General features: G+C 39.9%; 1 protein-coding gene across 3 annotated transcripts; it reads left to right on the top strand.

The window, feature by feature from the left end:
* Positions 1–10,958: 10,958 nt before the first annotated feature.
* LOC104089559 (sulfite exporter TauE/SafE family protein 3-like) lies at positions 10,959–15,112 on the top strand. Of its 3 annotated transcripts, XM_009594486.4 has the most exons (12): positions 10,959–11,359; positions 11,721–11,880; positions 12,006–12,206; positions 12,496–12,560; positions 12,651–12,678; positions 12,770–12,864; positions 12,946–13,032; positions 13,138–13,188; positions 13,518–13,739; positions 14,004–14,097; positions 14,551–14,691; positions 14,789–15,112. In XM_009594486.4, the coding sequence occupies exons 1-12, from the start codon at positions 11,165–11,167 to the stop codon at positions 14,869–14,871; spliced, it is 1,422 nt and encodes a 473-aa protein (XP_009592781.1). In that variant the 5' UTR covers positions 10,959–11,164; the 3' UTR covers positions 14,872–15,112. The 3 variants fall into 3 exon arrangements, with proteins under 3 accessions (XP_009592781.1, XP_009592782.1, XP_009592783.1); XM_009594487.4 differs by lacking the exon at positions 13,138–13,188; XM_009594488.4 differs by lacking the exon at positions 13,518–13,739.
* The last annotated feature ends 477 nt before the right edge of the window (positions 15,113–15,589 follow it).

The raw sequence follows: 15,589 nt of genomic DNA, 5'->3' as shown, positions 1-15,589 counted from the left end.
GTGACTATGGGAGGAACAGGAGTGGATGGTCCGGCAGTGGATGATGCAATCAGCTGGGAGATGTCTGTACCTGCACATTGAACCAGAGCTCTGAGGAGTAATGATATCTCCTTCATCATCGTGGCCTGCTCGGTCTGAACTCGGCTTAGATCCGCACGAGTCTGTCTCAACTCATCCCTGGTGGCACTCAACTCGACACGAGTCGCTATCAGCTCAGCCCTGTTCTCATGCATATCTGCTTGCATATGCTCAAATAATTGTTGGACGGTGAGCTTAGAAGACCTTCCCTTGTTCGGCTCTAGAACATGAGTGACATCATATGGTCCTGGAGCTTTAGCCTCAATGTCGTCATTCTCCTTGTCCCATAGTACTCCCCTCTCTGTTAAAAAAGCCGTTAGGGTATTAGCAAAGAACAGCCTCCACTTGTAATTCATCCTGGTTCGCTGCATTTGATCATGCATGATGGCTCCGAAGTTGAGTGGTATCCCCTCTAATAAAGCATATAATACGAGTGCGCGGTAACGAGGGACATCAGTTTTATGTTGGCATGGCAGCAGTCGGTTACAAATGAAATTTAGAGCCACACGTGCTAACGCACTCATGAATTCCTTTGCTATAGAGTGGTACTCCATACTCCCATGCTTCCATTCTGCATCCTTCCTGGTAGGGCATAGGACAGACTTAATGTGTGCATAATCTGGTGTTTTGCATATGGCGTCAAACCTGTCAGTGAGTGTGTGTGGCACCCTTAAGAAGTTATTCAGAGCTTCAGCTGACACATTAATATCTACCCCTCTTACTCGCACAATGTTTCCCCGTGCGTGACGCCAATTGGCGTAGAGCTCTCTAACAATGGTGAGGTTGGCTTTGCCATGACCTTTCAGAATGGGTCCCCATTTTTGCACCTCTCGAATTGACTTGAGAAACTCTGAGTACTTTGTCTTAAGTGGTCCGATGTTTATCGGCTTTTCCGGAATGTACTTCTTTGAAACCAATATCTTCTTATAGGCTCGGAATGCCTTCTCATTAACAAAGTATTTCTCCCAATCAACTCGGTCTATGGGTTCACCTTCGTCTTCATCACTCATGTTGATCTGTAGGTGGTCATTGTCCGAATCGGAATCGGATTCAGATTCTGTAGTAATCTTCTCCTTCCCTTTATCAGTTGGAGCACTCATTCTCGAAGCTTTTCTTTGGTATGTCACAGGCTCTCGTATCTCTATTCCTTTGCTTGGTGTAATACCCTTCTTCACTGTCCTCCGGACCAATGTTTCCTCCTCCTCTTGCTCTGAATCATCACTTAACTGCCTAGGCAGCAGTTCCATTTCCTTCTCCGTCCGCTTCCTCTTTTTCTGTGGATTTGGACCGCCCGCTGCCCTTCCGGTAGGCTTTTTGGGCGGTTGCTTGTTACCATCTTTGTCTTGTTGCTTGGATGGTTTACTCGCTGCTGTCATTTTACGAATCTAAGTACCTGCAATGCAAAGAATTCAACAATTAGCAGATGAAACAGCGAAGTTCAGCTTGAAAGCAATTGCAACAGCTTGCAGACTTCAATTTATTCGTAAAGTCATGCCATTCACTCTTCATGGAATTGTAGCTCATGACTTTCAGCAAGTATGTGATAACTTTCTTCAAAAATTCAATTTCACATAGCCCCTCACTCGACCCCACACTTACTCTCAAGCATACACCAATGTTGCTCGGTTACTCAGACTTCACCGACGCCTAAATTTTTCTCAGGGACAATTCGTCGAACATGTGGTATGCAACAAGTGTGCCTAGTTCATTCTATCAGTTGAGCAGTGCAACTACCCTCCCAAAGTTGGACGAGATGAAGGGAATTATAGTTTATCATCTCTCAACCATTACAACTACCAAGAACGACAGCCCTAAAAATCTTGAAATTGCAAAACCTACTTGTTGCTACCATTGAAGGAGGGAGGAGAGACGAATTTGGAGAGAAGCCAACGGAAGAACGAAGAGGATGATGCGTACCTGTCGCGTTTGATCTTATTGCGTTACAATTTCGATGAGAGAATTCTGTTCTGCGTTCGTAGGCGTCGCCAAAACGAGACGAGTGGATGCGTCGCAAGAAACGTTTTTGTTCGAATAGGTTATCTTAAGATGTGTTAAAATATATATTACTTACCTGTGCGTGCGAGCTTTGACGCGACGCATCCCCTTGTCTTCCTTCAAAAATTTTCGGACGCGATACGGGCGCGATAGGCAGACTTCACTGCCTTGAGCAATCCGTCAAAAAAAAAAAATTTTTTTTTTGCTGAGGGGGACGCGACGCATCCGCCTCGTTTTCTTGAATAAAATCTATGTCCTACGAAAAGAAAGGAGAAAAAAAAAATTAAAATAAAAATAAAAATAAACTAACTAACTTGGGTGGCCTCCCAAGAAGCGCCTGATTTAACGTCGCGGCACGACGCAACATGTTCTTCATGCCTCCACTAAATCCATTGTGGTCTTGTGACGTGCAATGTCACCACCCCAATAGTGTTTTACTCTTTGGCCATTTACCAAGAATGTCGTATTGGACCCCTTATCACACAATTCTATCGCACCATGAGGTTTCACACTAACCACTTCAAACGGACCCGACCATCGAGATTTAAGCTTTCCTGGAAAAAGCTTTAGCCTTGAATTAAACAGTAGAATTTGTTGACCTGGTTCAAACTCACGATGTTGGATATGCTTATCATGCCATCTTTTGGTCTTCTCTTTATACAATTTGGCATTTTCATACGCATGCAATCGAAACTCATCAAGCTCGTTGAGTTGTAGCAATCTCTTTTCACCGGCCAAGTCCATCTCCATATTTAGCTTTTTAATCGCCCAATATGCTTTGTGTTCAAGCTCGACGGGCAGATGGCAGGCCTTCCCATAAACCAACCTGTACGGAGAAGTGCCTATTGGGGTCTTGTACGCAGTGCGATATGCCCATAATGCGTCATCCAGCTTCCCGGCCCAGTCCTTTCTATTCATACTTACTGTCTTTTCCAAAATCTGCTTGACCTCTCTGTTGGAAACTTCTACTTGACCACTCGTTTGGGGATGATAGGCAGTGGAAACTTTGTGCTTGACTCCGTATTTTGCGAGAATATTATTCAGCAGTTTGTTACAAAAGTGAGTTCCCCCGTCGCTTATCAACACTCTTGGGGTCCCAAAACGTGTGAAGATGTGCTTCTTTACAAAGCCTACCACAACTTTTGCGTCGTTAGTAGGAAGAGCTATGGCCTCTACCCACTTAGAAACATAGTCGACCGCCACCAAGATGTATCTGTGTCCGTTAGAATATGGGAATGGTCCCATAAAATCAATCCCCCAAACATCAAAAAGTTCTACCGCCAGTATATTTTGCAAGGGCATCTCGTGCTTCCTCGTGATAGTTCCAGTTCTTTGGCATCTATCACAATTTTTAACGAAGGCATGTGCATCCTTAAACAATTTTGGCCAATAAAAACCTGATTGTAGCACTTTTTGGGCGGTTCTATCCCCGCCGTGATGACCTCCATATGGTGACGCATGGCAGTCATGTAGTATAGCCTTCATCTCTTCCTCAGGAACACACCTTCTCACCAACTGATCTGCACACTGCCTATATAGGAATGGCTCATCCCACACGTAGAACCTTACATCATGTAGGAATCTTCTTCTATTGTCAGCTGTCCATTCTAGTGGCGTTACCCCACTTGCGATAAAATTCACATAATCTGCATACCATGGGGCTTCACCTGAGGTGATTGCCAATATTTGCTCATCCGGAAATGTTTCTTTAATTGACCCTCCTTCAGCTACATGGTTCCGGCTCTCTAATCTGGACAAATGATCGGCCACTTGATTTTCTGTCCCTTTTCGATCTCGGATCTCTAAGTCAAATTCTTGCAAGAGGAGGACCCAACGAATCAGCCTCGGCTTGGCGTCTTTCTTTTCAAATAGGTATCTGATAGCTGAATGATCTGTGTAGACGATGACTTTGGTTCCCACTAGATAGGATCTGAACTTGTCAAACGCCCACACCACTGCAAGCAACTCCTTTTCAGTCACTGTATAATTCATCTGAGCTGGATTCATAGTTTTGCTTGCATAATAAATGGAGTGAAAGATTTTATCCCTCCTTTGCCCCAACACCGCTCCAATTGCTATGTCACTTGCATCGCACATCAACTCAAATGGTTGTGCCCAATCGGGGCCAATGATAATTGGTGCAGTCACCAATCTTCCCTTCAGCTCCTCAAATGCTTTCAGACATGCATTATCAAACTTGAAGGTAACGTCTTTCTCTAGAAGCCTGCACAAAGGGGAAGAAATTTTCGAAAAATCTTTAATGAAACGACGATAAAAACCTGCATGACCCAAGAAACTGCGAATGCCTTTGATGGATGTCGGCGGGGGCAATTTTTCGATCGTCTCCACCTTTGCTTTATCCACCTGTAGACCATCTTTTGAAACCTTGTGCCCCAAAACTATACCTTCACGTACCATGAAATGGCACTTTTCCCAGTTTAGCACCAAGTTCGTCTCTTCACACCTAGCTAGCACTTTATCAAGGTTCATCAAACAACTATCAAAAGAACATCCAAACACAGAAAAATCGTCCATGAATACTTCTACATATCTTTCAACCATGTCAGTGAAAATAGCCATCATACACCTTTGAAAAGTCGCAGGTGCATTACAAAGACCGAAGGGCATTCTCTTGAACGCATACGTGCCATAAGGACATGTAAATGTAGTTTTCTCTTGGTCTTCTGGGGCTATAGCAATCTGATTATACCCCGAATAACCGTCCAGGAAACAGTAGTATTCCTGGCCAGCTAATCTATCAAGCATTTGGTCAATAAAAGGCAGGGGAAAGTGGTCTTTCCGGGTGGCATTGTTTAGTTTTCTGTAATCTATGCAAATTCTCCATCCAGTTACAGTTCTTGTAGGAATTAAGTCATTATTTTCATTAACTACTACGGTTATCCCCCCTTTCTTCGGCACACATTGAACGGGGCTTACCCATTTACTATCAGAGATTGGAAATACAATACCTGCATCAAGCCACTTAATCACTTCTTTCCTTACCACTTCTTTCATGATTGGATTTAGTCGGCGTTGGTGTTCTACACTCGGCTTGTGTCCGTCCTCCATGAGGATTTTGTGCATGCAGAAAGCTGGACTAATGCCTTTAATGTCAGACATTGTCCACCCAATTGCTCGCTTGTGCTCACGTAGCACCCTTAATAGCTTTTCTTCCTGTAATTTAGACAAGTGAGCAGAAATAATAACAGGTAAAGTGTCAGAACTTCCCAAATAAGCATATTGAAGGTGAGGGGGTAGGGGTTTAAGTTCCAAATTTGGAGCTTTTTCAATTGACGGCTTTGGTGGGGGGCCACTTGGCCTATTCAGGGGCTCAAACGGGATTATTCCTTGCATGTAACCACATGATGTATCTAGGATTCCCTTCATCTCCTCAACCTCATCATCCATATCCAAGCTATCAAACAGCATGATTGCTTTTTCTAAACAGTCGCCTAGATATACACTCGTGTTAAGAAGTTTCTCATCCACCTCCACCACAGATATCATAGAGAGCTCCTCATAGTGGCGGGGGAGTTGGATTGCTTTGTAGACATTGAAGACTGCCTCCTCGTTGTCCACTCTCATAATCATTTTCCCTTCTCTCACTTTAATTATTGCATCGCCAGTAGCCAAGAGAGGTCGTCCCAATATGATTGGAACTTGTTCATCAGCCTCGAAGTCTAGAATAATGAAGTCAGCTGGGAAGATGAATTTTCCAATTTGCAGCAGCACATCTTCAATCACTCCTTCGGGGTAGGCTATGGACCTATCAGCTAATTGCAACATCACGGTGGTTGGTCTCGGAGCTCCCAGACCTAATTGCTTAAACAAGGATAACGGCATCAGATTTATGCTTGCACCCAAATCACACAGAGCACGTCCCACGTTAATATTACCGATTTGTACTGGAATAGTGAAGCTGCCAGGGTCCTTAAGCTTTTGGGGAAGCTTGTTTTGGACCCTTGATGTGCACTCCTCAGTAAGTGCAACCGTCTCGAACTCAGTCAATTTCCTCTTATGAGCCACTATGTCTTTTATGTACTTAGCGTACTTTGGAATTTCACGAAGTACATCCACTAATGGAATATTTAATTGAACCTGACTCAACATGGAGAGAAATTTGTTGAACATGCGATCGTCATTCCTTTTCTGCAATCTTTGGGGGAAAGGTGGTGGTGGCCTTGTAACCTCCATTCGCTCTGAACTTGCATCATCTTCCTTTGACTCTTGTGTTGCCTTAGGTGTCAACTCCCCCCAGGTATAGGTTTTTCTTTTATCTTCCTTGGCACTTCCTCTAGTTCCCTCCCGTTTCTAAGTGTAACTGCATTAATTTGAGGGTTCTTCTCTGTATCACTGGGAAGTGAGCCTGTAGGTCTAGTATTTTGGTTTGCTGCTAACTGCCCCATTTGCCTCTCAAGATTTCTGAAATCGGTCCTGAGCTGTTGATTGTCTAGTAACAACTTTTTCAGCAAGTCATTCGTACTTTCTTCCATTTGTTGGGGTGGCTTCTGAGGTTGAGTAAAATTCCCTTGAGGCCTATACTGATTCTGTTGACTTCCGCCCCATGAGAAGTTAGGATGATTCCTCCAGTTTGGGTTGTAAGTGTTCCCATATTGCGCATGTTGATTCATAGGACCTCTGTTTTGTTGTCCCACATAGTATATAGATTCAGGATTCGTGGGGCACATGTCAATCATATGACTGTCTCCGCATAGTTCACAACAAATAGACATCTGCTGTACATGTTGCATTTGTTGTGTTGTCATTCTATTCATCTGATTTGCCAATTTTGCTATATCGGCTCTCATGGCGGAAAAGTCATCAAGCTCAATCAAACCGGCGGCCTTCTGTTTAATTACCCTTCGTGAATCCCCCTCTCCTTGCCAATTATGGTCATTAGCAGTGAAATTATTTAGCAGGAGTTGTATTTCACTATACGGTCTTGCCATGCAACTACCCCCACAAGCTGAGTCAAGATTCATCTTTGATGCTTCATCTAACCCATCAACAAAAGTGTGACCCAATACCTCATCAGTTTGACAATGATGCGGGCAGTCTCTGAGTAGTTTCTTGTATCTTTCCCAAGCTTGACGAAGTGTCTCGCCATCCCGTTGTTGGAACCCAAGAATTTGGCTCCTCAACGACTTTGTCTTCTTAGTTGGGAAAAACTTGATCAGGAATTTCCTTGCTAGATCATCCCAAGTGTGGATAGAGTTCGCGGGCTCCTTTTGCAACCATTCTTTAGCTTCCCCCAACAGTGAAAAAGGGAATAGTGTCAGCCTGACATAGTCCTTGGAGACGTTCGGATAATTGTAAGTGTCCGTGATTTCCAAGAAGTTCTGAATATGCCTCTGCGGGTCCTCATGAGATAGACCCACATATTGTCCTGTTGACTGAATCAGCTGTACCATGTACTGTTTGAGTTCAAAATGCCCAGTGATATCAGGCTTCACAATAGCCTGAGTCATATTCGCAAGATTGGGCCTTGCGGCTTCGATTACCGGACGCTCTTCATTGCCTGCCATATCTATTGGCTGTGGTTGGATTGCGATGTCCAAATCTCTTTCTATTCTCGTTCTAGCTTCGTGTTCCCTTCTCACTCTATGTAATGTTCATTCGATTTCTGGATCAAGAGGAATGAGGTTGTTTGCACTTCTACTCCTCTGCATTCGAGAGTAAACCCTGCGTTGACACAAACCAGGCAAACTGAAAATTAAAACTTGAAAACAAATATCTAATAAAAGCTTAACTTAGTCACGTAGCTAATTTCTAAGTCCCCGGCAACGGCGCCAAAAACTTGTTGCGACCAAACACACTCACGCAAGTATACGCGGTCGTCAAGTAATAAAGTGACTCAAAGTCGGATGTCGAACCCACGAGGACTTATGATTAACTATTAACTAAATTAGACTATCCTAATTATCTAAACAAGAATTAAATCTAAAAATATTTTATTCCAACTAATTAAATAAAAAAATATAAATAATAAACTTTGAACAGAGAAAGAGCAGATTTTAATGATATCAATGTAATGAAAACGATCTAGGGTTATGGGCTATCTAACAATCCTATTGTATTCTTCAATTGAATTGACCGACTAATTTATCTAGCTTATTGGTTGACAGGGTTAATGCTCATAAGAATCTGTCGAGTTCTTACTCGCCTATTCAAGCTAACCTAACGCCTATATGTCTATGGAGTTAGAATCAACAAGAACGCATTTATAATTCCTGTAAATCAACCAAGCAAGGCAATTAGGTATATGTCTATCCTAACTACGAATCTGTTCCCCGATGCCCGAGTTCAAGAACTTGCCCTACTCAATCCTATATGCAATATAGAATTCCCACTTTCGAGTTCAATTCTAGATTCGTAGATAATATTCAATTGATGATCAAGCAATTAAATAATTAAGTGCAAGATTGAATAAATAAACTAATATGATAAATCAAGAAGTCAAAATCAATATCCGAATAACAATAGTCATGAAAGAACCACAACCCTAGAACGTGAAGTTTAGCTCCACATAGACATGGTAGCCAAACAACAAATCATATAAAGAAACATAAAAATTACTAAGTTTGGTGGGAGAAAGATGAAACTCGATGAATTCCGGCCTCCACAGCTTTTTCGTGGCTTTTTCCCCCTTCCCAATATGTTAGATAACCTCAAAGAGGCGTTTTTAGCTTATATATTGCGTACAAAAGTCGTGGGCCAAAGCTCTCCTATTCCTAGTCCAAATCGGCTTCAGGGGTTGATGCTAAGGTGGATGCGACGCATCCACCTTGTCCTCCATTTCAATTTTTTGCCTGCGAAGGTGGATGCGACGCATCCACCTTGTCCTCTATTTCTCAGCTTGCATGCGATGGTGGACGCGACGCATCCAGCTTCACTTCTACTTCCCAGTTTCGCACGCGATGGCAGACGCGATGGCCCAACTTCACTGCTAAGGTTGCATGCATGATGATGTTTTCCTAGGTTGGATGCGACGCATCCAACCCTTCTTCCTCTAGCTAAACCACCTTTTCTTCATATTTTGCACTCCGAACACCTTAAATCGTCACACATAACTTAATTAGTCATCAAACCAATAATTACACCATGTTGGGTGTTTTAAAGATTAAATAACATCAAAAAGTGGTTAAAGCATGGGCAAAGTAACATCAACACATATCGAAATATGCCAAACATCAGGCTTCCTACTAAAAAAATTTCCATCGCTATAGTTGTGGAATGCAAGGGATAGAGACCTCATCGCAAGGCGAGCAACTTAATAGGGAGAGCCTATCGGCTATGCGGGAGACAGTGACAAAGCTCACATTCGAGCTAGAAGCGTCCAAGGAAAGAGAAAGGCTTAGAGATGCTCAATTCCTTGGCATGCAAGCTCAGATCAGAACTCTCCTATCTACTGGAGCTTTTCCGTTGCCCCGGTCACGTGAGTCATCGCCATAGGGTCGACCTCCGCGTGATCGTTCCTCCCGTCCTACTCGTGATCGTTCTTCCCGTCCTCCCCGTGATCGTTCTTCCCATCTTCTACAAGACCGTTCTCTATACCGTCTTGTAGATGAAAGTTCATCAGACGGTGATGGTGATGTTGTAGAAAACACCCCTTGACCAATACTTTTATATACTTTGAACTAGACAAATAGAACTAGTTTTGAATTAGATTGAACAATGTTGAACTTGTTTTAATTAGTTTTAACTTGGTTTTGGATTGTTATATTCAATTGAACTTTAATTTGTTAATTTTAAAGTATTTATTAGATGTTGGTTGTTGTTGTTGGATATTTGGTTGTTGTTGTGTTGTTGTTGTTGTTGTTGGATATGCGGATGGATTTGAGGTGAATTAGGAGTTTTATGAGGTGAATTGGTGGTATTGGTATGCTGGCAGGTGGTGTAGCTATCAAAACAGATATTTTATGCCAAAATTAAACCCAAAAAACCGACCGACTTTGGTCGGTAAATAATAATAATAAAATTTAATTGCATATTACCAACCAACGTTGGTCGTTTAATGAACAATGAATTCCTAGAATTCAACATTACCGACCAACTTTGGTTGGTATTTTGCCTGCACTGTTGAGCTTACCGACCAAAGTTGGTCGGTAAATTTTAATTTTAATTATTTAAAAAATATACATTTTTCCAATACCGATCAAAGTTGGTCGTTTTTTTTTAATAATTTATAAAAAAATATATTTTTATTTTACCGACCAAAATTGCTCGGTAATAAAAATTAATAAATTTAATACACTGACCAACTTTGGTCGGTAAAATTAAATTAATAAAATATATTTCCGACCAGTTTTGGTCGGTAAACCATTTACAGTGTCAGATAGTCGTTTAAAGCATACCGACCAACGTTGGTCGGTAATTTCTGACCAACTTTGGTCGGTATACCTTTCCGACCGTCAAAATACTGTCCACACATAAATAGTCACGTTTTAGTCGGTAATTGATCATAATCGATCAACTTTGGTGGATTTTTTTAGTGGATGATTAGCGAATTTATAATAGTGATTTAAGGTAGAAAACAATAACAAAGAAGACCTGACGAGCAGCTTTCGAGGAAAGCGAAGAGAGTGGGTTTGGAAAAATTTACAAACATCTCAATTTTAGCATTTAAATTGGCAGTAGTGACAGTACCAACAAAGACCAACTACTATCCAGTGCCTAACAGACTTGTAAGACGGACAAAGAGATATTTTACTATAGGCCAGAACCAAATCGGTCAATTTCATAACGTAACACTTTTAATCATTACATATAATAACGTATTTAATACAAAATAATTTAAATAATAATTATATTTAAAGTAATAATATCCTATAATATTAATTATATCTTGTCTTGTTCGTTGGACCCGAATATCTGTCACTTCTGTATAAAGATTAGAGGAGTTGAACTCTCAAGTTACTTCCTTTTTTTCTTTTTTATTCCCCAAAGTTGTTCTTTTTCTATATCTACTTAGATATTTCTTGATTTTGTAACTCCTAATTTGAGGTTTCTGACTTTGGGTCAATCTTTTAGTCTTGATTATCTCAGAAGAGTGACAGTTAGGAGGGAAAACAAGGTGGGAATTTAGCAATTGATGGAGGGTTTGACAGCATATACAGTTGTTGTGCTTGTTCTAGCTTTAGCAATCGTTGTGTCTGCAGAGCAAATTCCACATGAGGCTACTTTGAGCAACAATGGAACAATTCATAGTACGGACTCATATTACTTCTTTGACTTATTCAGTCTTCTTTGGAAAAAGAGTGAAATGCATTACCACCATGTTTGGCCTGTAAGTAAATCTTTTACCTTATATAGTATATTTCTTTCCTTTTCTCTCTTACTCCAGCAAGTCTACCCTTCATTGACCATTTCCAAGATTAGTTTTTCGAAAGCGGTATGGCATATTTATGACATGTAATGATAACTGGCCTGACGGTCTAGAGGCGGATCCATAATTTGAACTTGAAGATTCACTCATTGTACTTTTGAAATTATAGGTTTAAAACTTGATACTTGTCAGAAAATTCTGCGTTAATGCATAAGCTGCATCCGCCTGACTTGCTGAATATTCTTTTATTGGTTGTTTCGAGTTTTGGGATAGATGTTGTAATGAAGTGGATGTTGTCACTGAAGGGTTGTATGCGTTTCAGGAACTGGAATTTGGATGGAGAGTAATTGTTGGTTCAGTAATTGGATTTTTTGGTGCTGCTTTTGGGAGCGTAGGAGGTGTTGGAGGAGGCGGTATCTTTGTTCCCATGCTTACTTTGATCATTGGATTTGATCCAAAAACATCAACTGCAATATCAAAATGTAAGAATCCATCTATATATGCTCCCCTTTTATTTACACAGAAACGTCTTGTTAGATTAAATGCGACATATCTTAGGTCATCTTTAATTACGCCATTTTGAGCTTTTTACTTTTGTTGTTGTCAGGTATGATCACTGGTGCTGCCGGTGCAACTGTCTACTACAGTCTTAAGCTGAGGCATCCATTGCTTGAACTTCCGATCATTGATTATGATCTTGTTCTTCTTTTCCAACCAATGTTGTTGTTAGGGATCAGTATTGGAGTTGTACTAAATGTAATTTTCGCTGAGTGGATGGTTACAATGTTATTAATCATTCTTTTCTTAGGTAAGTACTGCTATTTAATTTCCAGCTGCAATTTTATCAATTTTGTGAAGGGGGGCCTAGGCATAACTGGTAAAGTTGATGCCATATGACCAGAAGGTCACGGGTTCGAGCCGTGGAAACAACCTCTTGCAGAAATGAAGGGTAAGGCTACGTACAATAGACCCTTGTGGTCCGGCCCTTCCCCGAACCCGCGCACAGCGGGAGCTTAGTGCACCATGCTACCCTTTTTAATTTTATCAATTTTGTACAGAGTAAGTATTCTGATTTGTTATTATCGGACTACTTGCAGCTGCATCAACAAAGGCATTTTTCAAAGGCATCGAGACATGGAAGAAAGAAACTATTATTAAAAAGGTTGTCTCTTTGGTCCTTTAATTTCCTGTAATTGTATTTGTAGAGTACAAGATAAGAATAATGGATTTTAAATTCTAATTTCATGTCCAGGAAGCAGTTAGGCGCTTGACATCTAATGGTGAGTACCTATATATCTTCTTTATCTTCTACACTACAACAGAAATATTTGATGAGTTATTTCTGCGTAATATTCTGGAACTGAAAATCAGGTGCTGGTGGCGAAGAAGTTGCATACAAAATTATACCTGGAGGTCCAAACAATGGTTCTACTAATTATACAAATGAAGTATATAAAGCAACTGAGGTAATTAATACTCCCCTTGTCCCAAATAACTTTTTTGTCCGTCCCAATCTATTCGAATGCTGATTTCTTGAGCTACTTCAGGTCTCAATTGTTGACAATATGTACTGGAAGGATATTACCATACTCATTGCTGTCTGGATCGTAATCCTAGCTCTGCATATCTTCAAGGTTCTTGCTTTTACTAGTCCTTGCCTTTTTTTTCAAGAAATTGATGATGCATTATGTGCTTTCATGCAATATTGGCTTTATTGATTTTGAGCTATTTTTGTACAGAATTATGCACCAACTTGTTCAACGACATATTGGATCTTAAACCTCTTGCAGGTATAGTGTGTGTGTATATATATGTGTGTATGCCTTGAAAATGATTATATAAATAACTTGGCACCCTGAACATTAAAAGCCTTTAGGGGGCATTAGTTGAGCAAAATAGTGTTGCCCCTGTCACGTCAAAATCCTAGATCCGCCTATAAATGTCCTTTTGGCAGAAATAAATTTGAATGTAAGTTGTGTGATCTAAGCTTACATGGTAATTGATAATTTTGTTGCTTGCTCCTGTTTTTTGGTCGCGTCAAATGAGCCACGAGCTTCTCTTTCACTTGAATAGAAAACTTTGACTACAAAAGTTAAATGTTCTACTTCTTACTTTTTAGCTCCCTGTGGCTGTTGGAGCTTCAGCATATGAAGCAGTTTGCTTGTATAAAGGATCAAGGATGATTATGTCAAGCGGAGAAATAGTAATAACATGGAAAGTACATCAGTTGATTCTTTACTGTTGCTGTGGCATTTTGGCTGGTATAGTTGGTGGTCTACTTGGTCTCGGTGGAGGATTCATTTTGGGTCCATTGTTTTTAGAGCTAGGAATTCCTCCCCAGGTGCATTACACTTCTTATAATACAGTCAAACCTCTCTATAACAGCCTCGTTTGTTCTAGATATTTTTGGATGTTATAGCGAATTGCTATTATAGAAAACGTATATTATAACAGAATATGAAATTTGGTTTCGAAAAAACTTGGCTTTTATAGTGAAGTGTTGTTATTTAAGAATGTTGTTATAGAGATGTCTGACTTTTATAGTGACTGTATTACCTCTAGTTCGATTTTATGTCCATTTAATAATGAAGTTTTGTTACTGCAGGTGTCAAGTGCCACTGCTGCTTTTGTTATGATATTTTCCTCCTCCATGTCCGTCATACAATATTACTTGCTCAGACGCTTTCCAGTACCATATGGTAAGAAGGAAACATTAACATCTTAAAAAGTATCACCTTAAATGCAGTAGCGGAGCTAGAATTTCCATCAATGGATGTCAAAATATAAAAAATTAAATATATCGAAAAGTCAAGAGGAGTCAATATATAATAAATATACATTAAAAAAAATTATCTAGCAATCCATTGTAGTTTTCCGGCAAAGAGGTGTGCACCCTTTGGTTGAACGTGACTCCGCCAATGCTTAAATGGTATTCGAGCAAGAATTCAACTTATATACTCTGAGAGTAAAGTTTTTATGTTATTAGTGTATTTTAACCTGTTTTAGCAGGTAAAAATGATCTCACTTTTTATGGGCAGTTATCTCATTTTAACAATTCATCCAAAGCTCCTAGTAAAGATTGATAATGAAGAAACCTGTGAATCAGTTTTTTTGTTTACTAACCTGCTTTATTTTCTCTGGAAATGTTTCAGCACTGTATTTTATTGCTGTGGCCAGTATTGCAGCCTTAGTAGGACAGCATGTTGTACGAAGAATAATTAGTATAGTGGGAAGAGCATCTGTGATTATCTTCATTTTGGCCTTCACAATCTTTGTTAGCGCTATATCGTTAGGCAAGTTTCTTCATTTATTCACTCGAATAATTTTCGTGTAAGGAAATCCATCAGTAATATATTATTTATTTGCTTATTTATCTGTTAATGGGTGCAGGTGGAGTTGGCATAGCAGACACAATAAAAAAGATCGAGGAAGGACAACATATGGGGTTTGATAATATTTGTGCATATAATTAATATTAATCCTTGGGCGAAATTTTTGTATTCCACGTTTTATTCTTACAATTTTCGTACCAAATGTTGATTTTACGGGAGTTTAGATGTTTGGTCATTATTGATGTTCCCTTTAGTCAGCTCTAGAAATATTTAGCCATAATACAATATATAAGCTTGTTATGCAATCATGAAGATTGAAGAACGCTTCTCAAATTATTTCGCCTTTGAAATATTTAGCCATAATACATTAAGTAGTTCGAAATTATCGCTCCAGAGAATTTTACAATTTATTTGGGAAGTTTCACTAAGGATGTGTTTTATAACTTATTTGCGCCCAAAACTGTATTATTTTTCATAGCATTTTTGTTGACAAAATATTCTCTGATAGGAGTAAACAAAAAAATGTTTACTAGTCTGTTACTTATAGCATTGTCTGTCTGATATTCTCTTTGTTGAAGAATTCTCAGGCACGGGTAGGCATTTCAGATGAATTGTTATGTTTAATTCCAAAACACATGAAAACATGCGACTCAAATTTAAAATTGATCGTTTAATAGTATCATTTGCATATCAAGAACAATTGAAGATCAAGTAAAACGAATACTACAGTCGAATAAAGCCAAATTTTGGATCTATAACACCTCAATATTGTTCTTGCAAGTTGCCACATCATGCCTTGTGCATATTGTGGTACATAAAGAAATTGAAAGACAATATGCCCCAAGGGTATATGCAATAC

The sequence above is a fragment of the Nicotiana tomentosiformis genome, chromosome 3, assembly GCF_000390325.3.
Source record: "Nicotiana tomentosiformis chromosome 3, ASM39032v3, whole genome shotgun sequence".
NCBI classification, from domain to species: Eukaryota; Viridiplantae; Streptophyta; class Magnoliopsida; order Solanales; family Solanaceae; genus Nicotiana; species Nicotiana tomentosiformis.
The sequence above is the reverse complement of the archived record's forward strand: the minus strand, read 5'-3'. Positions and strand labels throughout refer to the sequence as shown.

Excerpts from the sequence above, each read along its gene's own strand:
- LOC104089559 (XM_009594486.4), top strand. The coding sequence starts at position 11,165 with ATGGAGGGTTTGACAGCATATACAGTTGTTGTGCTTGTTCTAGCTTTA. Across the intron at positions 12,207-12,495 it reads ATTAATCATTCTTTTCTTAG|CTGCATCAACAAAGGCATTT; the intron begins GTAAGTACTGCT and ends GACTACTTGCAG. Across the intron at positions 13,033-13,137 it reads TAGCTCTGCATATCTTCAAG|AATTATGCACCAACTTGTTC; the intron begins GTTCTTGCTTTT and ends ATTTTTGTACAG.